Raw genomic sequence first — 25,549 nt, 5'->3', positions numbered from 1 at the left:
TTGATCTCTTTTTTTGTTGTTGTTGTTAGTCGTTTCATTTTCACTAACAAATATCAAATTCTGTATCATTTTTGACAGGACTGCCCAAGGAGCTAATGAGAAGATGTAATGTCACCTTGTAGATGCCACAACATATTGGATGGAAAGAAATAAAAAAAATGGATATTTCAATTTGAAAAAGAATTCTCACACACAGATTTACAATTACAAACAGCCATGTCCAAAAAAGGACGCAGCAAGGCTGAAAAGCCCGAAGTACTGATTATGTCCTTACAAGCTGCTAACGAAGATCTCAGGACTAAGCTGACAGATATTCAAATCGAGCTTCATCAAGAGAAGTCTAAAGTGAGTAAAGCACTGATAGCAAATGCTAGGGGATTTAAATAATGGTTGCATCGCAAATTGTGAACTAAAGTTTGCTCACTTCATTCTGGAAGGAAGGAAGAATACTGGAAAAATACATTTTATTTATTGCTAACATTTTCCAGAGTAAACATAAAGGGGAATTCAACCAATGAATTATAGCCGGATTAATACTCGTCTCCAGAGCATACTTGTTTTCCACCTATTGTCATTTTACTGTAGCTCAGTACAGAAAGATTTCTGTCTAAAACTAAAATATTTTTCTAAAGAAATAAAATTGCGTGTAATGTTTTTATTACCTGTTGGGGAAGGGAATCATACAAAGGATCATACAAAACAAAAATGTGGGAAAAAACCACATCTCCTATAAGGAACAAGTAGCATGTTTATACTAAGCACATGTATACATATATACCAGAGGTGTCAAACTGCTGGCCCATGGGCCGGATGCATCATGCCGAAACCGCACCCTCCCTATTGCCGGCAATGGAAAAAATGTCACAATACATCGCAACACGTCACATGACATTGCGAGTTTGACACCCCTGATATATACTATATATGTTCCTCATAATTACAGAAATATAGGATTCTTGATGTTCTTGAGTTTGGTTGTTTTCTCACAGACATTTTATTACCAGCCTGGATAACATCATTGATGTATGGTGAATAGTGTTTGCTGATTGCTTTTATTTAGCAATCTTGGTTGGAAAGCAGTTAGAGAGTGGTTTCTTCCTTGATGGTTGCTTAATGAGGAACACGTTGCATAAATACTTTTAACATCTCTGTTTGCAGAAAAATAGTTTTCAAATGTTTCTTGTAATCAATTAAGTGTTTGTTTGTTTGTACTTTAGGAATTTTTTCCATTTTTCCTCACAGAACTATTCTAGCTTAGAAGTATGTTTAAATACCCTTGTATGTGCTATGTGTTGGAATCTCTTCATAGATTTTCAGATTGTTGTCTTACTGTTTTAGTTTTACTTTTTTCACTGATTGAGCTTCTAGAATATATTGATATCTAGCTGATCCATTCCTTCTTCCACCTGCACAATATTTCCTATGCCACTGATGGCCACATAACTTGAGCCAGTCCTGTGCTTAATGACTGACAAATATTCTTCAAATGCTTTGCCCTTACTTTCCAGATATATATATTTTTGTGGCAGCAACTAAACAATTCAATTTTTGTTTCATCAGTCCAAAGTACTTTGTTCCAAAGAATTTCTAGTTCATTAAAACTTTATTTTGCATATTTTAGAAAATGACTTTTGTGATGAGTCTGAAGGAAATGTTTTCTTCTGACAATTTTCCCACTGCTGTATACGCATTACTGTATGGTGGACAAGTACTTCAGTGTCAATTAAACTTCACAGCATCTCTGGGTTCTGCTTGACAGGATATTCTGCACAATATTCCTGTGCCCTGTTCTGAAACGGTTGTTTGAGGAAAGACTGGCCATTTAATAAACAATGAAGCCTAGTTGTCCATGCAAGATATTCAAGAAGTTGACTTTGCTTTCCTGCATATCACCCAGTTGGAACAAGCAGAGCTGTCCTGTGAAAGGCTGTTCTCAACTGGGAGCATTTAAGGAGTCTAAAGTGGCTGGAGATTTTCTTGGGATGCTTTTTTTTCCGGGAGCACTTACAAGGTCACCTCTGTTTGGGCATGGCTGACATATTCTTTTGTGCACAGCAAGAGAAATAGCTTTCACTTTTCCTTCCCTGGAGGAAGAAAAAGATTCCATACCATCTACATCTATTGCATTGTTGAGCTAAAACAGGACAGGAACCTTCTTTCCTTGACTTTTTCAGTAAGGATAAAATAATGATATAAGGACGTTTTGTGAAATTTATCTTTTATTCATCCATTCAATTTGCATTGTCGCCCCATCTCAAACCAGTGACTCTGAATGGTGAACAATCATAAAAACAATTAAAACAAAATATGATGCGAGGCTTTCCTCTTCAATGCCCCATCATTCATATTATCCCACCCCCACCAGAATTTTTCAGAGAGACAGTCCAATCCTTTGCCTGGGTTGTACTGCTCATCTTTTCTTAAAGGTTGCATTAAATTGTAGTGGTGTGTTGTTATTATTGCTGTTGTTAAATAAGACAGCATTTACAGAAATTATCTCCTATCTTCCCCACTCAGGTCCTTGTATTACCTCTGCATTCTCTTTTACCTCATTTTGTTTTGTCTATGGATCATGCTTTTTTAGTAAAAATCTTTTTTTCTTTTTTGGCTGTCATCTTCAGTCCTTCAGACAACAAAACTGGTTTTGAAACTATTCTCTTTTGAAGTAGATTTTTCTTCTCCTTTTTCCAAAGAGAGGTAATTGACTTCTGTGACCCAGACTTTTTCATTCTTTTGCCAGTAATCATTCTTTTTCTGGGAAAACAAATCTAAGCCACCATTAGACTCCATAACTGAGCAGCAGTTTTTTAGCTTGCACAACGTCTTTCTTCATGAAAACCTTTAAGGGTTGGTTATTTATCATTTACCTCAGAGGATAATTTTGTGGATATCAGTTTCTTGCACTATAGGACAATTGGGATGAAAGAAAAATGCTCTTGGGCTTGGTACTTAGCTACAGGCTAACGTATCCCATAACACTGCCCACTTTATCCTTCCATAAGACTGTCAAGGTTCAATTTGCAGTCCATTTTAATAACAGAAATCATGTCAAGTGAATAAAAATCAGTGCATAATCCTGTACTTTATCTATACATAGAAGTTCTGCTGCAGTCTTGAATGCTTATTCATTTTTCGTCATTGATATCAATGTTTTAGCACTCAGACAGAAATTGGCTGATTTATTTAAGAGCTATGGTATAATTGCCCAGATTCTAGAAGGCAGGGGTGGGAGCAGGTTAATTTGATGAATGCTACATTTTCATCTGCCCAGATAACTTTTTATGCTAAGAATTAAATATTAAAAGAAATTGATTCTCAAGTTATCTCTCTGTTTTTCTACCATTAAAGATGTTTGGACGTCCTAGTTATCAAAAAAAAAAATTGAAATATTTTCGGCACCTGGGCAACAAAATCTGCATCTAATAGGCATTGTTCTGGGTCAGTGGAAGTTTAAGTAGAAGAGAAAAAAATTGTGTTATTCATCATAGTTACTTTTTAATTTTTGTAATAACGAGAAAGCTGCCCATGGATAGCAGTCTCATGTATTCTGAAACAAAAGATTAAATGAGATCCTTTTCTTTCCTTAAATTGTATTCTGGGCTGCGTCCAACATTGCCCAAGCCGATCTTCATTCATGCATTTTTCATTCTTTTCTTCTTAACTGCCACTTCCTAAACAAACTTTGTTTAAGAGGCTCCCCCAAATCCTGAACAAAATGTGACTGTGTCTAAAGAGCCAAAGCTAAATGCCAAGAGGTTAGAATGACTAATGTGTTAAAGACCACACAGAGATATTCTGTCCTTTCCTGATCTTTCACATTTATTTGTTTATTTGGCTCTCCAACTCTATAATAACTATGTGTGATATACAACAAAAACAATCACACACACATCCAAATGCCAGAAGAAAAATGGATCATTAAAAGATGTTATCATGCAGGACCTGCCACTCTAACCCAAGATTCGAAGAAAGAGCCAGGTTTCATGGCTCTTGAATCTAGGTAAGATGGGGGCCAGAGATATTTTGAGGGTGGGGATGTGGTTGCAAAGGCAGGAACTGCAATAGAGAAGACATGCTGTACTCATTAGGTGACACTGTAATGGGTGGGACCTGGAGCATGCCAACAGTGCCTAGTCATATAGCTGGGCAAAAGCAACAGGAAATAGATGGTCCTTTAGATGACCAGGCCTTATACTACTAAGGGCTTTATTAAGAACCACTATAAATGAATGCACTCCTACTTAGTTTAAACCATAATACCATAAAAATAGGTGCACACTCATTAACTAAGAAGAACATATAAATATATGGAACATATGAATGCAATGAAATATATTGAAGCTAGTGGTGGTATCTAAGCTAGTGGTAGTATTACAGCCTCTGGCTGTAGCCTTGGCTGGGAACCATCCCTTGCAAATGTCATAAAAATGAACAAAGGAAAACTAAGCAATTATTTTTAATCCATTTCTTTCCTTGTTAAAAAGAGTGTAAACCTTTTTTTTTCAAGAAACTTAGAAAAATCTACCAGGAAATCACCCCATTTTATGTCCATAAATACTTTCTGAAAAAAGTTAGACTGAAAGCAGATCAGCATTCATTATGCTCTTATGTGTTTCTGTACCTTCAAGTCAGTTTCTGAGTATTAGTGACTACCTGAAGTAGTCTCTACAGGTGTTTTGGGCAAGGTATTTTGGAAATGGTTTGCCATTACCTAGGCATGAACCCGAACATGAACCAATGTTATATATTTCACAACATATTTTCAATTTTTTTTATTACCAAAAGTAATTTTTGAAAGTACAAAATAATTGCAGAATGCTTTTAATTTTCTAGGAACCTCCAATCTGGAGGCATCCATAATAACAAGCCCAGAGTCAGTGGCAATGTTGTTCAACATGGTAGGAAGAGCTAAAATGTTTTGCTACATATTTTAGAAGGTGTTAGATTTAAATAAATGCCTTGCTGGGAATTTTGGCCTAGCAGTTTTGTGGGGGACATCAGTATATTGCTTGTATGCAAACCATCTATATAATATTCATCCAAAATTTGAGAACAGTTGAAAAAAAAAACAGAATTTCATATTAGTGACATATTTGGGGGGTTGTCAGGATTTCCCATTTTTCTGGCATAGGGTAATCTCTTGCAACAATGACATTCCTTACTTCCAAAATGTATTTTTGTTTCTGTTTTAATACATTTTTTAAAAATATTTAATTCTTCTACCTCACATGATATTTGTTCTTAATTCTTAGGTCCTTATTTTACAGAAAGCAAGTGACTTAATGTACATACTAATTTTTTTTACAACAAAACAGTAAATTCCAACTTACCCCAAACTACATTAAAATGGACACTTTATCTCTGCTAGGGTCACCAGAACTAAACGCGAAAACTTTTTCCATTACTGAACCATGAAATATGTGATAAAAAGTGTCCCTGTCTTTACTTCATTTTTGAATGATTACAACTTGAACACAGTTACCCAAATTAACATATTACTGTATCATGAATCAATGTTAGTTAAATGGTGGGACATGTAACTGTCTCTTAATCCAGCCCATCTCACAGGGTTGTTGTTATGAGAAAAATAGGAGGAGGGAATGTTGGATAAGTTTGCTGTCTTATTTGTATAGATAATAAAGGCAGAATAAAAATAAATAAATAAAAATAGTAATAACAATAGCACTTAGACTTATATACTCCCTCGTGGTGCTTTACAGCACTCTCTGAGCAGTTAAAAATGTCAGCATATTGCCCCCAAGAATCTGAGTCCTCAATTTATTGACGATAGAAGGATGGAAGGCTGAGTCACCCTGAGCCAGGATTGAACTACTGGCTGTGGGCAGAGTTTGTGTCAAGCAGATTCAGGCAGTTCAAATGAGTATAAAGATTTATTGCAAACTTAAGTTCTCTACAAAAAGCTGATCAAGTGATCATTAAAGGAAATGTGCAGGGGTTAAGAACAGAAAGGAATTCAGTTGGGCTGGACTTAGATCTCCAGCGGGCACAGAGGGACTCATGACTTATAACGCCTTTGATCCGTTCCTCAGACTCAGCCTGATCATCTCCTACAGTTTGCCTGCAATACTGCATTCTAACCACAGTGCCACCAAGGCCTCTTTGAATTAGATAAGGGAGCTGCTCATGAAGCATCACCATTTCAAAGACCAGGTGATGACAAACGGGAATTTTCCAGCTCTGACTGGAATGCGGTTGAACTAGAGAAGGAGGCTGAAGAATTATGACAAGATGATCCAAGAAAATATAAGCAGGATGCTAGTCAACCTCTGTCTGACTCAAAACCTAAAGAATCTTCCAAGACAGATTATTGGATAGCTGCCAGTGTATTTGGAACTATTTATTGTTTATTTCTATTGATGCTATAGTGTTATATTGGGTATGGCTTTAATTGTATTCTAGTATTTTAATGACTTGTACAGTATTAATCTCCATGAGTCACAGGATTTGGCAGGATATATACATAAAATAATCTGGAACGTCTCCAAATCTACAGCAGTGAATGTATAAATTGTATTGACAATCAGAGGCTGATTATTGTATCAGTTATATTGACAATCAGAGGGCGTGTCATAGAAGATAATTTGAAGAATAAAACAAAAGGGGAACTTGCTGAAATTACTCAAATTAGAATGAAATGGGATGAAAGACATGCAATAAAATAAAATATGGTTTCAAATATATATCAAAATAGGGTTATAAATATATCTCAAGAACCTCTATTGCATTGCTAAAATTAAGCAGTCATAAATTCCTGTTCCTGAGTATCCTGTTTATCTCATCAGAGATAATCACAGTCTCTTCTACATGCATTCTCTTCTGGTCTTTGTTCTTGCTCTCCTCTCTTATTCTCCTCATGTGAAATACTGAATTTTGCTTGCATAAAATGCATATTTTTTTAAAAAAAAATAGCTCAACAATTGTCTCCAAGTTCCTTCTGTCTTCCTTGATGTTTGTACTCTTTCTGAAAGACATTACCATGACATGGTAAGAGAAGGACAAAAAGGGACATGATATCAGTGTTCCAATATCTCAGGGGCTGCCACAGAGAAGAGGGAGTCAAGCTATTCTCCAAAGTGCCTGAAGGCAGGACAAGAAGCAACGGATGGAAACCAATCAAGGAGAGAAGCAACCTAGAACTAAGGAGAAACTTCCTGACAGTTAGAACAATTAACCAGTGGAACAACCTGCCTTCAGAAGCGGTGAATGCTCCAACACTGGAAGTTTTTAAGAAGAGACTGGACAGCCATTTGTCCGAAATGGTGTAGGGTTACCTGCCTGAGCAGGGGGCTAGACTTGATGAACTCCAAGGCCCCTTCCAACTTTTTTATTATTATTATTATTATTATTAGTAGTAGTAGTAGTAGTAGTATAACTGCAAGGAACCTTTCACATGACTGGTCATCCTGAACTACCATATTTCCCCGAAAATAAGACTAACCTGAAAATAAGCCCTAGCATGATTTTTCAGGATGCTTGTAATATAAGCCCTACCCTCCAAGCTAAGCCCCAGTTAAGATCATAACCCAGACAGATGCATTTAGTACCGTATTTCCCCCAAAATAAGATCTAGCCAGAAAATAAGCCCTAATGTGTCTTTTGGAGCAAAAACTAATATAAGATCCAATCTCATTTTGGGAGAAAATATGGGTGTATCTAGCACCCTTTGCATTCATTGGTCATGCTGAATGTATCTATGAGAATTGCAATTCAGAAACATCTAAAAGGTCACAGGCGCCTCACCCCATATTACTATATAAGTTAGTTTATTTGAAGTTATCAGTGGCAATTTTTTCTGCCATGTTTTTTTCCTCATTTCTTCTTAACTTCCATTTTCCCCTAATTATTGCTCTATTTGCCAAGCTATTCAACAAATAGTTAAAGAAAAATCTTATACGTATAATTAAAGCCTTTTTCCAGCCAACAGTTTACAGAAATCTGTCAATCTTAACATTAAATCAAAATGGTGTCCCAGAAATGTTCCGTTATTGAACTGTGTTTGTTATTGCTGCATTGCATTTGTGGTCTACCCTCATGTGGTTGCTGAAAGCCGCTTACCTTGCAAAAAGACATTATGTTATTTTCAAATGTACCATGAAATATTTATAAGGACAAGCATTATGATTCTTTTGAACTCCGTGTGGAGGAAGCAAGATCTACTATATGTTGCTTTTGGGCTGATAGAGAGGGAATGGAAACTGTAGCCATAATTTCAGGTTGGGATTTATACACACTGCAGGAGGCTTGTCATCAGATTTCAGGTAAATGAAAGGAAAAAAAATGTTACCTAAAGGCTAGGCTAGATATGACATTTATCACATGGTTAGCTGAAGCATAGCATTAAAAAAAAGGCAGCATAAGGATGAAAATGCCATATGGAACTGTGCCTAACAGATAAGTATCTCAGCCTACATTATCACTTGGGGACCCTAATTTTTCTTCACCCAACTTTCACCTCCCCTCCACAAAAAAAGCTTGTATACAGAAAGTCATCAAATGAATAATCTATAGTTTCTTTTCATTTCATCACCATGTTGTTGTTGTTTTTATATTTTCCATCTCTTTTAAACATTCCTGACTTTTTTTAGAGGGCCCGTATTTTGAGTAGCTTTTACACACTGAGATATATATTTAAGCATATTTTTTTAAATTATGTTTAATTTAGGATTAGGCAATTTGGAGCTCACGGTAATTAATATTCCCTGGGATACACTTCTTGAGATCTACTAAACCTCTTGCCATGATTTTTTTTAAGTATTCTCCTAGGATTAAAAATATAAATGGTGATTTGATGTACTATATGAAAAGCATCTTCAGCATACTTTGGATTTACAAGAACGTGTTTGGATTCTTAATAGATTGATTATAGTGGTTGCTCTTCAACTAAGATTTGGTTAAAAATGTAGGCCTTAGTTACTCTTCTGAGCTGCTTTTTAGTGTCTTTGACAACTCAAAGTTATTTGAAATTGTGCACCTATTGCAATTTGTGCGAACATTTCTAAAACTGGAGATCCTGTGTAATTAGGGGCTCTGTGTGATAGTGATGGTGATAATGCTGCTGATATCTATTTTCTCTTCTTTTTTCTCTTCTTACTCTGTAGGTGAACAAACTTGAAAGGGAAAAAATCCAAGAAACAAAGCGGATCCGGGAATTAGAACAGCGCAAACAGACCGTGCAGATCACTGAACTCAAAGCTAAACTCCACGAGGAGAAGATGAAGGAGCTACAAGCCGTCCGGGAAAACCTGATCAAACAGCATGAGCAAGAAATGGCGCGGACAATGAAAATCAGAGACAGTGAAATCCAGAGACTCAAGTCAGCCCTGTATGCATTGCGGGAAGGGACCAGCGATAAAGTACGGACAGCCCTCAGCATTGAGGCTCGTGAGGAGGCCAGGAAACAATTTGACTCTGAGCGCCTTAAACTTTTGCAAGAGATCGCTGAACTGAAGTCTGCCAAGAAACAGGTGGACGAAGCCCTGAATAACATGATCCAGGCGGATAAGATCAAAGCTGGGGACCTCCGGAGTGAACATCAGTCCCACCAGGAGGCAATCTCTAAGATCAAATGGGAGAGTGAGAGGGATATTCGCAGGCTGGTCAGTAATGTGTCTAGATATCTAGCCAAGTTTATGGCTCCACATGCATAACTTTTCTTGCAGTTCTCATTACACGCCGTGCAAAGGTTTTGATGGCCAAATTTGAGAGTTCTACCCTCCAGACCCATTATAAGTATATCATAGTGCAAGCCCCTGAGTGTATTGGAATTATCCTATAATATCAATGTGGAAGAAAACATATTAGTAGTTTATCTTTCCAATTGTTACCAGCACAAGACATTTAACAATCAATACATAGGCACAAAATGGCACTGTAAAATAAGAGGCTGAGCCAAGAATAAGGGTTATGACCATATTAGCTAGGGGAGGGGGAATATACAGGGGCCACTAAAAAGGGATATAGCTATCTTCATGCATCTTATTGACCCAGATTATGCTAGCATTGCTTTGTGCTGGCACAATACACGTTTAGTGACTATAGAAATGTCTCAATGAGTATTACACAAAATGATAAGAGTGTTTCAACTAATATATGAGCAATTGTGTATCTCCTTGGCTTCAAAATGCTTTTCCACATGCCATTAAAGTTTTAGTCCCATGCATAGTTTAGAAAAAGTGCCATGGAATTTTGCACAGTTGTATCTCAGTAAAAAAAAACAAATGTTTTGTTACTCTTACAACTTGTATGTGAGATTTGATGTCTGAGTTTTGAATGACATGCTGTTGAGGAAATCTTTGGAATTAAAACCAACAATCCAGCTAATTTCTTATAAGATATTCCCTATGATTCTTTTGTTTTGGAAAATAGTTATTGGGATGAAATCATTATTTATTTATTTCCCACCTTTATTATTTCTACAAATAACTCAAGGCAGTGAACATCCCCAACATACCTTCCTCCTATTTTCCTCAAAATAACAACCCTGAGAGGTGAGCTTTGCTGAGAGTGAGTAACTGGCCCAAGGTCACCCAGCTGACTTTCATGGCCAAGGCAGGACTTGAACTCATGGCCTTTTGCTTTCTAGCTTGGTGTCTTAACCACTAGATAGATGACTTAGCCATTCTACCTAACTGGCTTTCCAGTTATATTTAAAAGATGTCTTGAAGATCTACATAGTGTTTCCTGTTTGTTTGTATCCAGCAATAATTTATTTTTACTGAACTCCCATTTTGGTTGTTTTGTTTTGTTTTTTCTTCTTGCTCTCATAAAATATTGACATATTTTTCCTACAGTGATCCTCGCCTGTTGTCACTTAATTATGTGGAAAGATCAGCTAGTGTATAGTGATGAACAATTGCTCATTAGAGACCTAAATGATTTATCTTCAGATTAATCTATTCACCCTTGAGGCATCCCATAAGGTACTAGAAAGAGAAAGGTGGGACTACTAAATTCAATAAACTGAAACACAGATAGCCGATAGGCAAAATATTTTCAGTTGCAACTGTTCTAGTGCTGAATTGAAAAGGAGAGATGTATGCTTCATTAATATGATCACCGTCTTTGGATTTATTTATTTATTTAACCAATCTATATAGCCACCCATCACAATAAATTATTCTGGGCAGTGAACAGTGATTAAAAATAAAAACGGATACATATACAGTACCAACAATTAAAATACACAGCAGCCAAGAAAACTACAACAATCAGCTGCTTGGTCAGGAGCCATATCCCTCCAGTCACTCAGGGCCCCAGGCCTGAGTACAGAATGAGTTCTTTAGGGTCTTACAAAAGATCAGCAGTATCAGGGACAACCTAATCTCCAGAGGAAAAATGTTCCATAGGGCAGAAAAGGCCCATCTTCTAGGCTCCATTCAGCTGACGGTTTTTACCTGATGGGACCCAGAGGATGTCCATTTTGCTGGACCAGATATGATATATGGGTATAATATGCCTTGAAAAGTTTTTAAAGTGACTATCAGCACCTTGAACTGCACCTGGAAATACACTAAAAGCCAATAGAAGTAGTGGCATCACATACACCGGGTAACTAGCTTCATCCCTGTGCCGCTGCATTCCGCACTAGTTGAAGCTTCCAAAGGCTGTTCAAGGGCAGCCCCACATAGAGCATGTTGCAGTAGTTTAGATGGGAGGTCATTCCTTTTTAATTATTGCTTGTACACATCATAAAAGAACGCAAAACTGGGCACAGAAGGACAGCTTTTGGGGTAGAAGACAGGAAATGTGCCCTGTTTGTTAAGACAAATAGGCCAGTGCTCTCTTCTGTTGACCCAAGTAAGCTTAATTGATTAGTTGGGGCAGAATGTGGGATGCTCCAGTGCAATTCAGCAGGAAGTTCTTTGAATGAAGTGAAGAATAGAAAGATATTTTCAGCAAGATATACCTTTAAGTATATAATGGGATCTCTATTTGCACGTGTAACCTTTCCACATTCTGCTTGGACTAAGATGGATTATAGCAAAAGTACAATGCTAACTACTGAAATTAAGTTTAAAATTGGCAGTGTATGTCTAATCCCCAACAAGCTGGATAATTGGAATTTCAGGAATTATGCTGGATGACTTTAGAACAGAAATGCTTACAGTTCAGCTAAACTGTGTCACACTTAGATTATATACATATTTTGGATTAAGAATACTCTTAAAGTTGTATCAAAATTTTCAGCTAATCTAAAATGTAGCAGCTAGATAATATATCGGCCAGTGGTGGGATTCAAGTATGTGAACAAACGGTTCTCTGTGTGGATGCCGCTTCCAGAAGTCCATTCTGGGCCTGGGCAACAAAAATTAGCTACCGGTTCTGCCAAAGTGGTGCGAACTGACTGAATCCCACCACTGATATCAGCCCATTTCAATAGGAGCTAATCTAGTACTTAATTCCTATCCATCATATAATGGATGATCTTTAAAGCCCAAATAATTCCTATCCATCATATAATGGATGATCTTTAAAGCCCAAATAAATAAACAAACAAAATGGGACTGAAGCAGTGGTGGGATTCAAATATGTGGACAACCGGTTCTCTGTATGGATGCCACTTCCGAAAGTCCATTCTGGGCCTGGGCAACAAAGAATTAGCTACTGGTTCTGCCAAACTGGTGCGAACTGGCTGAATCCCACCACTGGATTGAAGCATCTAAAAGAATATCTCTATCAGCCAGAAGTATTGCTGAGATATTATACACCAATCAAGAAAAAAAGTGGTAACTCTGTTGTGATTATTTAATTGTGGACAATTGGAAATTTGCTAATTTAAACTCTGTGTCAGATAAAAATTGGCATATTTATTAGGGATTTTAATTTGGTTGATTTGAATTTGATATGTCTTTTCAAATTTGAGCACTGTATTTTACTATTGTGGGCATGACAGTATTTTTATTGTTTGCAGTTCCTGCAAGGAAGGATGGTATGTTCACCATGTGATCCCTGATTAGCTGGTATAACACAATGAATATATTGTTTCCAGTAAAAACAAACAAAAGGCACTCAAAAGCCAACAAGTGGGAATAATTGCTGCCTCCATAAAAAAAACATGGAGTACTAGAAGATGGGAAGTTAGATTTAAATAAATTATCTACTTGGATTTTTGTTACTAATTTAAAGGATTTTCTTCTTTTCTTCTTTATTTAATATTTTATTTCAATTTATACTTCATGCTTAGACTTGCAAGACAAGAAGAATTTGGCTACAACCAAAGCCCTTCTTGTTCAGAATAATCCATATACAGTAGAACTGTAGTGACTGTTTTTTTCAAATATTAAAGCAATCTGTAACATTTTTATTGAAACATCAGGAAGAAATGCCAAAGTCAGCCCCAACGTCTATGACTGAGAGCAGGGATGTAGATCTGGATTCATCCCACTTAGACATAAGTTTACATTGAGAAAGATGTGCAAATGATGAAATGTGCGTTGCAATATCATAACAATTATACAACAAAAGGGTGGAACTTGGATCATACCATCACAATATGCATTCCATCATATTGTGTTCATCATCAGTAACATCTTGGGTAGATACAGGTGCCTGTGTTCCACCGCACTGCATCTGAGTTAAAATTACCCAAGAATAGAAACCTGTATACTCTTTCATGCCGTATACTTTTTTCATGCTTGTTGGGTCAAAGCACATTTTACCTAATTAAAAATATTATAAATCAAATATGTTGCTTCATTTTAGTCGATTCAAATATGTTGCTTCATTTTAGTAAAGCAGCTGTTAAGATTTCAAGTGCAAAATTCTGTGTAGAAACTGCTGCAGCTTTTTATTCAATCTGGTGTTTGTTTTTTCTTCTTGTCAAATGAAAATAATTTTCTTCTCCAGAATGTTCTGCCAAATGGGGATAAATCAATGGATCTTTGAATCATCATGCAGTTTCTCTGACTGTCAAAGCTGGCCCTCTCATTAGGCAAGATGAAGCCACTGAAATGATCAGTAGCCCGGGATGGCCCAAATCCATTCTCCCAGTAGCCCACAAACAGCTTTAAGGCTAGGAAATGTCAAGGCAGATGGTTAGCCTGGCCAGTCACCTTGTAGGCATCACCCTGAAGAGATGCTTAGAGCAAAGGTTAATGTAAGGAATTCAGAATGCATCACTCTGTGCACCTTCCTATAGCAGCATCTATGGTGCATGTATTGTCTACAGAATAAATCCTTTTGTTGGTCTCATTAGCAAATAGGATGTACATGAGGGAATGAAAATTGGCAACTTGAGGCAGAAACTGCCATGGAAGTGACAGAGATATAGTGATCTTGGGATGCTTCTGCTGTTTGTGGTAGCTAATTATACAGTATCTGATACCTAATTTAAAGATGGTGATACTCTGAATTGAATGTGCCTGCATCATTAGCAGGAAATAATAAAAATGATTACTGATTATTGGATCTTTTGAAAAGTTTGAGAGATTCACAAGATTTATATACTGTATTATTATTGGTGAATCAGAATATCTTCCATTCAATGAAGCAGAGCAAGATTAGTCTATTTGCTTAATGGCAGTTTCAAGTTTTATTCCTTCTGTATTTTCCAAACTCTGCTTTCTGTGTTATAATTTATGAAAAATTCAACACAAAGCTCTCATTCTTGATAAATATCACCGTGATTTCCATAATATACTGTATGACTGCATTCTTAATTAGAATAATTTGGCTTCTGCTAGCCACCACTGTGTACTTATGTCACATAGTTACTAATGGTTTTGGTTTTACCAAAAACGAAAAACAAACCGGTTTCATAGAGCTGAGGATATCAAAGCTAGAACTGCCCTGAGGTCTGCCCTCATTTTTCTTGATAGTTGAATGACAACCCATAGATAAGACTTTCATTAGGGTTTATCTATAGTGGAACAGGGGTTTGTTTCTCATATTTCACTCAAGATTCAGGATCAAACCAGAATATTTGCAGAATGATTGTGAACTGATCAGGCTGGTTCTCAAACCTGAGATAGAATGCAGTTGGTGAATTGGGTGGTTTTTGCACCAAGCTACCTGTAGAAGTTCCAGGCTTATACTTGCCACTGGTTTCTAATGTAAAGACAATTTTAAAAAATCATTAAGAAATATCAAAGTGCAGATATGCTTGTTTATTTGTGTTCTTCAGTGCCATTATTTGAACCATGGAATATTACATTGAAACAAGTAAATGGTACTGACAAAATACGTAACTATGTAAAAAATCGTATTTAAACTTAAATAGGTATATTCTTATATGCACAGAACTATTTTATGCTGTCGTAGTTTTAGAGAAGCAATTGCTATAACAAATGCTGTAACAAATGAACTCTGAAATTCCATTACTTGGAAAATGTACTCAGATACATGGATTCATTATTGTACTTATACCATATCATCGTTCTCATGTATCTTCATTCAGATGGATGAGATCAAAGCAAAAGACAGAACTATCTTTTCTTTGGAGAAAGAGCTGGAGACCCTGACAGGATATGTTCAGAAGCTTCAGCTACAGAAAGAAGCATTGGATGAGCAACTGTTTTTGGTTAAGGAGGCTGAATGCAACATGAGCAGTCCCAAAAGAGAGATCCCAGGCAGAGCAGGAGATGGCTCGGAACACTGCAGCAGTCCTGTAAGAAGCATGTTCTATTTCATCACTCTGAGATTTTGATTGGATCCACTTAGCCCACTTATTGCATCATTGCCCTGCTTTCTAGGAGTGGTATCTACTCATGAACTATACAATACTCCCTCTTGTGGTCATTTGAAGGCTGAATTTCAGTTCTGTAGTTAATTTCAGTTCCGTGTAGTTAATTAAAAAACAAGAGATGATGATAATGATGATGGAGAAGAAGAAGAATAGATAAATGATTGGCATTTATGCAGAGCCTTTAAAACACTCCAAACATTCTATATTCATTAACTCAACAAAACTTATTAAAGAGCTTATAAAAGCCTGCTGTTAGTGTTCCCTTGTTGAAGATCAAATTATCCACTGAGAGTGTGACACAGAAGCTTGCCTAAAGCCACTTATTGATTTAGAAACATACACTTGCATTCTTGTTTACATAAAATAAAATGTTATATGTTTAGCAAGGATGCACAATATGTGGTTCTCTAGACACTGCTGAATTGTATTTGTCAGTATTTGTTACTGATGGAAGAGAATATTTGTATCTCAGGGTTGAACTGTGGGATCCTTGGTACTCTCTGAGCTTGGTTGTTTTCTTAAGCTGATGGTGTTTCCTAGTATGGTAATGAAATGTCTGCAAGAAAACAACCAAACTTAGAGAGCATCAAGAATCCCACAATATTTATTACTATTGGCTATGCGTGAACAATATACCGTAAATGCCGGCGTACAAGGCGACCCGGCATATAAGACGACCCCCGTCTTTATAGCTGGGCCACATTCCTAGAACATCGTCTTATACGCCGGAAACTACCAGTATTTCCGGCGTATAAGACGACCCCCGTCTTTGGCGCCGATTTCAGCGCTCGCGGAAGTTGTCTTATACGCCGGCATTTACGGTAATTCCATCTTCATGAATGAAGGTAAATATACATGTCCCAAGATAATGTTGCAGGATCCAGTCTGGGTCAGTCTCCATGACCAGAGGCTTAATCTTCCAAGCCTCTCATTGTGATGAGAGGGAACTTCCTCAACGATGAGCTCCACCACGAGTCCAAAAGCTTAGAAGATTAAACCTCTGGACCTGGTGACTGACACAGATTGGATCCTGCAGTTTCATCTTCATTGCAATTCATACTTTCTGCCAAGGATCTCAACACTTGCTTATAAATAACACGTGTGTCGAATTATTTTTCTTTGACAAACATTTGTAGGATCTACGTAGAAATCAGAAGAGAATGGCAGAACTCAATGCTACTATTCGGAAACTGGAGGACAGGAACACTCTGCTTGTGGATGAACGTAATGAATTGGTACGGCCACTTAGCAGTTTCTGAACATTTTATTTAATCTAAAATATCTGGGATAGCAATGAATGAAATCATAAATTATAAATAGTACTGCAGAAGCGATTCGGCTTTGTTCATACTTGTTTTTCTTCTGTTCAATTATGTCTCATTCTCCGGATAAGTCTCTGCAATTTTCTTGGCAAGGTTTTTCAGAAGTGGTTTGGGCTGAGGAAAGTGGCTAGTTCAAGGTCACCCAGCTGGTTTTGTTCCTAAGTTGAGACTAAAGCTCATGGTCTCCTGTGGGATCATCTCAGTGGAAGCTCTCCCGCTAGGAGAAGGACAACTGATGTTAACTATCTGAATTGAGTTAGACTGAGAATAATTTGTCTGAATTTACGCAGTAAATTTCCATGGCCATAGGCAGACATGAACCTGGGTTAACCACTATAAGTTCATCATTTTATAGATCTGACCACTACCTTCCATAGTTCATGCTTTGTAGCACTGCATATTGTGTGAACCCAGGCAATTCTGATTTATTTAATAAATAATAGTTAGTTCAACGTGTAAAATCAGTCCCTGACTGATAGCCCCTCTTCTTGGTTTCACGTGATAAATTTTTCAGCACTGTGTATTATACATATTTTAGTACCAAAACACAACCACAGCAATTGAATAGCAACCATTCTTTCTCTTCTTAGAAGAATGATCAGAAAAAAGGCATGATATGGTCTCTCATTCAACGTTATGAACAGTAGTGGGATTGTATTCTTACATATTGTATTTTTAACTCTGAACAAACATGTTTTGTAGATTTGAATGACATTATTATTATTATTATTGATCATAGCACAGTCAGCCAGATGTTCAGACTGGATTTGGCATTTTGTCTACCTATCGAGTCCTTACCCAGGACCTGGGATAGGCAGATGTGGATGTTTGATGGTATTACAGATATCGTCGCAGGATGGAAGCAGTTCCTAATAAGGCCGCCTTTTGCAATTGACTAATAGCAAATTTGTCAATGCCGATGATGGTGTTCAAGTGGTGCTCCAGTTGTTTTGGGATTGCACCCAAGGATCCTATGACTATTGGTACTACCCTTGCTTGCTTTTGCCACAGTCTTTCTATTTCTATTTGTAGGTCTTTGTATTTTTTTATCTTCTCCAGTTCTTTCTCTTCTATTCTGCTATCTCCAGGCACTGCCAAGTCCACTATCCAGAGTTCTTATATTATTTTATTCTCAATCATCGCATCAGTCAGCCAGATGTTCGACTGGATTTGGCCATTTGTCTACCTATCGAGTCCTTAACCCAGGACCTGGGATAGTCATAGTGGATGGTTTGATGGTATTACAGTAGCGTCGCAGGATGGAAGCGTTCCTAATAAGGCGCCTTTGCAATTGACTAATAGCAAATTGTCAATGCAATGGTGTTTCAAGTGGTGTCTCCATTTTGTTTTTGGGATGCGCCAAGGAGCCTATGAACTATTGGTACTGACCCTTGCTTGCTTTTGCCACAGTCTTTCTATTTCTATTTGTAGGTCTTTGTATTTTGTTATCTTCTCCAGTTCTTTCTCTTCTATTCTGCTATCTCCAGGCACTGCCACATCCACTATCCAGACTTTTTTGTCTTTCTTATCGACAATTGTTTAGTCTGGGGTGTTATGTTGCAGGTGCTTGTCTGTTTGAATTCTGAAGTCCCAGAGCAGTTTAATTTATCATTTTCTATGACTTTCTCTATTTTATGATCCCACCAGTTTTTGCTTACAGGCAAATGATATTTTTTGCAGATCTTCCAATGCACCATTGTTGCTACTTTGTCATGCCGCTGCTTGTAATCAGTCTGTGCAATCTTCTTGCAACAGCTTACCAAGTGGTCCACTGTTTCTTCAGCTTCTGTGCATAGGCGGCACTTACTGTCTGTTGCTGTCTTCTCAATTTTGACTTTGTATGCATTTGTCCTTAAGACTTGGTCTTGTGCAGCCAGAATTAGTCCCTCGGTCTCTTTCTTCAATTTTCCTGCTCTTACCATTGCCAGGTTTTATTATTATTTGCTTTCCCAGCTATTTTTTTCATGTATTGGCCATGTAGTGCTTTGTCTTCCCATGCCTCTATTCTGTTCTTCATTTGGTCTTTCTTGTAGGCCAGTTTGGTCTCTCCAGTAGTCAGTAAGACTTCCTGATATACTAATGTCAGTGCATCTTCATCATTGTTCTTCAGATATTCTTCCAAAGCCATTTTTTCTTCTTCAACCATCTGATGTACTTGTAGCATTCCACGCCCACCTATTGCCTTGGTAGATAAAGTCTGTCAATGTCACTGCGTGGATGAAGGGCATGATTCATTGTCATTATTTTTCTGGTCTTCCTATCCATTTCTTTTAGTCTCTGCTGAGTCCAGTTCACTATTCCATGCTGTGTATACTAATACTGGAGGCCCCAGGTGTTGATTGCCTTTATGGTATTTCCTCCATTGAGTTTGGATTTTAAGATCTTCTTCACTCTCTTGATGTATTCACCTCTAATCTTTTCTTGACTTCAGTGTGCTTGATGTTGTCAGCTTGAAGGATACCCAAGTATTTGTAGTACTCTTCCTCATCCAGACTCTTAATGTTATTTTAGTGGGGCATCTTGATTCCTTCAGTTTTCATTATTTTTCCTTGTTTGATAGTAAGTGTGGCACATTTGTCCAAGCCAAACTCCATTACAATATCTTGGCTATATATTATTATTATTATTATTATTATTATTATTATTATTATTATTATTATTATTATTATTATTTTCAGATATGCAGATGACATCTTTAAAAACCATCAATGCTTGAAATTCCTTCCCTAAAAACTGTGTCCTATAGATCTGATTCATACAATATTCTAAGCCATGCTGTAGTTTGTTTTGGAATTAGCATGATATATGAATCAACATTATAGCTTGTTCAAGAAACAATGTTTTAAACATCTCCATTCCACAATATACATATACATACATACATGTACATCCCAGAGTTCATTATTATTTTTACTGATTTTAAATGTCTACACCTGGGATTCCAGTATTTAGAGTTATCAAAGATATATATATGCTTGACAGCTGACTCACATTTATGACGGTTGCAGTGTCCCAAGGTCATGTGATCACCTTTTGCAACCTTTTGACAAGCAAAGTCAATGGGAAAACCAGGTTCACTTAACAACCGTGTTACTAATTTAACAACTAAAGTGATTCACTTAACAAGTGAAGCGAGAAAAGTTTTAAAATGGGGTAAAATTCACTTAACAAATTTCTCACTCAGCAACATGAATTTTGGGCTCCATTGTGGTTGTAAGTTGAGGACTGCCTGTATATGTGTCAGTGGGTGTACGTACCATAGATGTAGAACCTAGTTAATTAATTAGCATTTTGTTTGCAGTTGAAACGTGTTCGAGAAGCCGAAAAACAATGCAAACCTCTTCTGGAAAGGAATAAGTGCCTCTCTAAAAGAAATGATGAACTCATGCAATCGTTGCAGCGCATGGAGGAAAAACTTAAAGCAATCACTAAGGAAAATTTAGAGATGGTTTGTACCAAGAGTTCAAATTTATTCTGTTTTTTATTCATTAGTTTGTTTTCAGTTCTTGGAATATAACTATTAAAGAAAATGCCATTATCTAATCCTATTTTGACAATAGACTTTTCTGGTCTCATAATAGAGTATGAAGAGCTGAAAGGACTAAAGTATTAATAACTAACATCTAGTCAATGTTATCCTGACTTTTTATGCTCAAAAAAATTGTGACAAATTAAAAAACAGAATGTATCATGCCCAATAAATTTAGAGTGAAATAATTTTTCCTTGGGTTGGTGTTTTGTTTTGCTTTGTTTTGTTTAAAAAAGACATATTTTTCTTTATTTTTAACTGGAGCCTATTTCCTCAAAATGACAGAAAAATTATGGCAACAACTTGAATCAGATTTGGAGATTCAGATTGGGGGTTTAGAGGACACAAAATATATTTTTAATACTGGGATTGTTGGTGCCCCCTTCAGTTTAGCAAAATGAACATGAGTTAGAAAGAACTGCATTGATGCTCAATTCAAAATTGAACTTCTATTTCCAAAATAATAATTGTTCTGTGATTCATTTTCATCATTCCTTTAATTTTCCAGGGTTAACATTAAAAAAGCTATTTTCTTGGAACCACTGAATTTTCTAGGAATTTAAGTGTCTATCCCCAGATCACAATATGTTGTTCTTTTTTCCATTCCTGTTTTTTCATGTTTTGAAAGACATTTGTTACACTTTGTATATAGGAATCAAACAGATGCAATAAACAATGGCTTGGATGATTTTTCTAGAGAGACAGTCCTCTATACCCCAAGCATTTGTATTTAGAAGTCTCATTGAGTTCAGTTTTGTTTATTAGTTATAAATATCCAACATCCATAATTGAATTTTCCGCTGAATGATTTTCCACAAAGAGAAGTGTATCTTCCCTTCTCTCAAGACAGCAGTAATTTAAAAACATGCCATGGGGAAAATAATCAGCTCTAACGTCTATAATTCAATGTTTAAGACAGGTGGAAAATAAAATGTGGAAATAATACAATATGATGATCCAATCAAGTAAATTTTTTAAAAAATCTGAAAAGTAAAATGGCTTTCCGGTTTTATTTTTTGTTACACAGAAAGAAAAAATGGTATCACATCCTCCTCTAAAGAAATTAAAATCGCTCAATGACCTTGATCAAGCAAATGAAGAACAAGAAACTGAATTTTTGAAGCTTCAGGTTATAGAACAACAAAACATAATTGATGAGCTGACAAGAGTAAGTTATGGTCCATAATAAACTAAGAATCAAGAAACAGATCTTGTAAGAATATATAATTTAAAAGAATTTTTATTATGAATAATATACTTTAATATAGCATTTTCTAAACTAGCTGCTCTGTAGATGTGCTGGATTCTACAAAGTGCAATTAATGTGAAATAGAGTCCATAATAGACATGACTGAGCTTGCAAGATTAGATGAATAAAATAAATTGAAATCTGGTAAACTGCAAACCAAAGTCAAGAAGTTAGCATCACCTCTATTTCCAAGAATGGAAATAGAGGGCCCCACATATGCCTCAAGGCATTCTCAGGAAATAATATAGAAGATGGCAGTAACACAGACTTTATTCAGAAATGCAATCAATGTTTCCTACAGTTACAAGGTAATTGTATAGACCACTCCATGCCTACTGAAGAAATTCAGATTAAAGCATAATTAGTGATATTTATCTAGATTCCACGTGAACCTATTGAATGAAAGGGACCTCATCCTCATTCTAAATAACTCATTCATGTCAAACTGCTTTTACTAGCAATATTGTTTAAAAACAAGAACTTGAACAAATATCCTTTTGTAATTTAAACCCATTATTTCATGTTCTATACTTGAAGTAAGGGAGGGAGGGTCCTTTGTAAAATTCTTTTCTGACTTCCCATCCATTTTCAAATAGATAACATTGTAATCCTTATCTTTAAAATTATCTTTATCTTGTCTGCCTTCCATTTTTCTGTTGTCTTTCATTGATCCCCATTCATCTAATGATATCATCCATAAACCTAAGGGGTGAACAGAAATTGGAAATAGGCAGACACTGTATGAAGATTACAAATTAATCTCTGAGTGGATTTGCACTAAGTTGGCAAAAGTTCCTGCTTCCAACATTTATAGTGACATTCAATGAAAAAGTCACTTTTTATTAACTGAAATGAAGAATGGCTCAGAGAAAAGCAGGGGTGTGTTTGTGGATGAAAGAACAATGAGTTTTGATCAGTTATTAAAACAAATACTTGTGCTGTGATATATTCAGAAATTATTAACTGAAGCTGTGTAAATCATTATTCTTTCATTTGATGGATTTGTGGTCTCTGGAAAAATATAGAATAGATCCTAGGAAACTGAAGTTGACTCATTCTTGTCTAGAATTATTCCATACTTATTCTGTAAGTAAGATTTCCAAAGAAATTCCCTGCAGCTACAGCTCTTATTTTTTCAGATCACCTCTCAAAAGCTTTTTTTTAAAGGCCTTTGAATAACTTCATGTTGCTTATTGCCATATTATAGCTAATAGAAAGGGTGGGTTAGTGGAATTATTACAACTCTTCCTCATCTAATTTGCCTCTATTTGTGTGCTATTCAGTTCCAAAAATTCTCATGGAACTGGGACTTGGAATGAATAAATGAATCAATCAATTAGTCAAATCAGTGAATGGTTCACTCTCATATGTCCATTGAATATCTTCACAATCACATGAAGTATTAATGCCTCTTTATAATGCCTTGGTAAGACCACACTTGGAATAATGCATCCAGTTTTGGTCACCACAATATAAAAAAGATATTAAGACTCCAGGAAAAAGTGCAAAGAAGAACAACAAAGATGAGGGAACTGGAGGATAAACATATGAAGAACGGTTGCAGGAACTGGGTATGTCTGTTTAACAAAAAGAAGAACTAAGGGTGATATGATAGTAGTGTTCCAAAGCTAAGGGGCTGCCACAAAGAAGAGAGGGTCAGCCTATTCTCAAAAGCACCTAAAGGCAGGGCAAGAAGCAATGGATGGAAAATTATCAAGGAGAGAATCAACCTAGAACTAAGGAGAAATTTCCTGACAGTTAGAACAATTAACCAGTGGAACAACTTGCCTCCAGAAGTTGTGGATGCTCCAATACTGGAAGTTTTTAAGAAGAGATTGGACAACAATTTTTCTGAAATGGTATAGGGTTTCCTGCTGGAGTAGGGTGTTGGGCTAGAAGACTTCCAAGATCCCTTCCAATTCTGTTATTCTGTTATCTTTGTGCCCTGAGCTGTAACAGTTGCTTGTTGTTGTTGTTTTTATCTAGGATAGAGAGAAACTTATTCGACGGAGGAAGCATAAAAGAAGTTCAAAGCCAATTAAGGTAAATGAAGTTTACAGATTATTTTGAATCCCACTAATATATTAAATTACATTTCATTTTCAGTTCATGAAATTACTCTATTCTACGCCCATATCTCAATAAATTCAGAAGGAAGAGAATTACGCCTCATGGGAACCGTATATCAAAGACAAAACAACATTTGCTCAAGTGACAGTAAATCCAGCTGTGCTTATTAGTGATGGGGGCAGAAAAACAAAAAAAAAGACTATCATGTATGCAACTCATTGCCAAGCACAGCAAATATCTTGCTAACTTTTGAAGTTCTGCAAGCTGCAAAACTGATTGTAGACCATAGTCCTACCATATGTTTTCCACTTCTGTGATGTTTTATCTTTTATATGGGAACAAAAACATAGTAGTATAAGTGTGGTTTAAATTCTCATTCATCAGGCTTTTTCATGATTCACTTTGGCAAGTTTTAAGTGCTGAAACCATTAGTACTTTGCTATCCAACTTGCTGATTAACCAATTCTGTCAGCTTCCTGCATGACTCATTTTCTTCTTTGATGTCGCTAATTAACTTAGTCTGAATACACTAAAGCTATTTTTAAATCATTGAATTGTAATAGTGGACTCCAAAAGATAACAGCTATTTTCACAGCATTGCTTGTAAAATTTATAACTGATGGTGCATAACCAGTGGTGGGATTCAAAATATGTGGACAAGTGTGGTTGCTGCTTCCGGAAGTCTGTTCTGGGCCTGGCCAACAAAAAATTAGCTACCGGTTCCGCTGAACTGGTGCGAACCAGCTGAATCCCACCACTGTGTATAACCAAACATGCAAGCTTAATGAGGAAGCAAATGGTCTTGGAAAAAAAATGCTTCCTTGTTTATTGGCATCTCAGTTTCCTTCGGGTTCCTTAGGTCAATTGTTAGACTGCAACCTGCCCAGAACAAAGTCTATCCTATTGTACTCTGTAAAGGCCTTTTATGCAGCGCCTTTGAAGTCATTTCTGCATTGTGACCACCATAATTGGAAATGTGGAGAAGGACAAACTGTCCAAGAGTGATAGATCTGTTTCTTTTCTGCAGTCAGCAGCAGAGCCATTTGGCTAGTTTGCTGCCTTCAAATTCTGGGTTTTCATAAGAAAGTAGGGTTTCAAAAATCCAGATAACTACTACACAACCGCAAAGAATGACAGGTTCCTGTATTTCTTTGCTGCCATCTGGTTGTCACCCAGATGAAGCATCTCCGACAACTACCTGACCGAGTACACATGATGGAATTTTGCCTGTGCTAGGCTAGGAAGCCGGACAGGTGGCAGAGTTAGAATGGTTGGCTTCTTTTGCAGAGGCACGTTCTGGATACCGTTTATGGGGGTGATGATGACTCCATGGACTCTGAAACATCATCCATGGCTTCATTCAGGACAGACAGAACACCAGCAACACCAGATGAAGATCTAGATGAAGTAAGATTTTCTTCTGTATTTTTATAAATTTTGAATAATTAGCAAATGTATATCATCCCTTTCAATTTCCCATTGTTACCTGTTGTATTTTTTTTTATGTAGCATCCTCCAAAATTTCCATTTGAACCTCCTCCATATTCCTCTTTAACTTTTTTCTCAAGATTCCCTCAATTTCTAGACAGAATTTAATCCAAAAAGTAGAAATTACATTTAAAGTAGAAATTCCAATGTCTTCCAATTTGTCGCATCAAAATGGACAACTGGATATT

The 25,549-nt window shown here is 36.6% G+C and overlaps 1 protein-coding gene across 3 annotated transcripts in view; it reads left to right on the top strand.

Moving 5' to 3' along the window:
* The window catches only part of JAKMIP2 (janus kinase and microtubule interacting protein 2), a 95,143-nt gene that overhangs the window by 47,220 nt on the left and 22,374 nt on the right, over nt 1-25,549 (top strand). For all 3 annotated transcript variants that reach the window (XM_039351888.1, XM_039351907.1, XM_039351896.1), the window contains exons 2-9: nt 79-345; nt 9,120-9,617; nt 15,416-15,625; nt 16,840-16,938; nt 20,327-20,473; nt 21,582-21,722; nt 23,790-23,846; nt 25,161-25,280. In XM_039351888.1, the coding sequence (XP_039207822.1) occupies nt 217-345; nt 9,120-9,617; nt 15,416-15,625; nt 16,840-16,938; nt 20,327-20,473; nt 21,582-21,722; nt 23,790-23,846; nt 25,161-25,280 (1,401 nt within the window). In that variant the 5' untranslated portion in view covers nt 79-216. The remainder of the gene's footprint in view (nt 1-78; nt 346-9,119; nt 9,618-15,415; nt 15,626-16,839; nt 16,939-20,326; nt 20,474-21,581; nt 21,723-23,789; nt 23,847-25,160; nt 25,281-25,549) is intronic.

This window comes from Crotalus tigris, unplaced genomic scaffold (assembly GCF_016545835.1).
Source record: "Crotalus tigris isolate CLP2741 ecotype Arizona unplaced genomic scaffold, ASM1654583v1 scf7180000017568.12009008, whole genome shotgun sequence".
Taxonomy (NCBI): domain Eukaryota; kingdom Metazoa; phylum Chordata; class Lepidosauria; order Squamata; family Viperidae; genus Crotalus; species Crotalus tigris.
The sequence above is the reverse complement of the archived record's forward strand: the minus strand, read 5'-3'. Positions and strand labels throughout refer to the sequence as shown.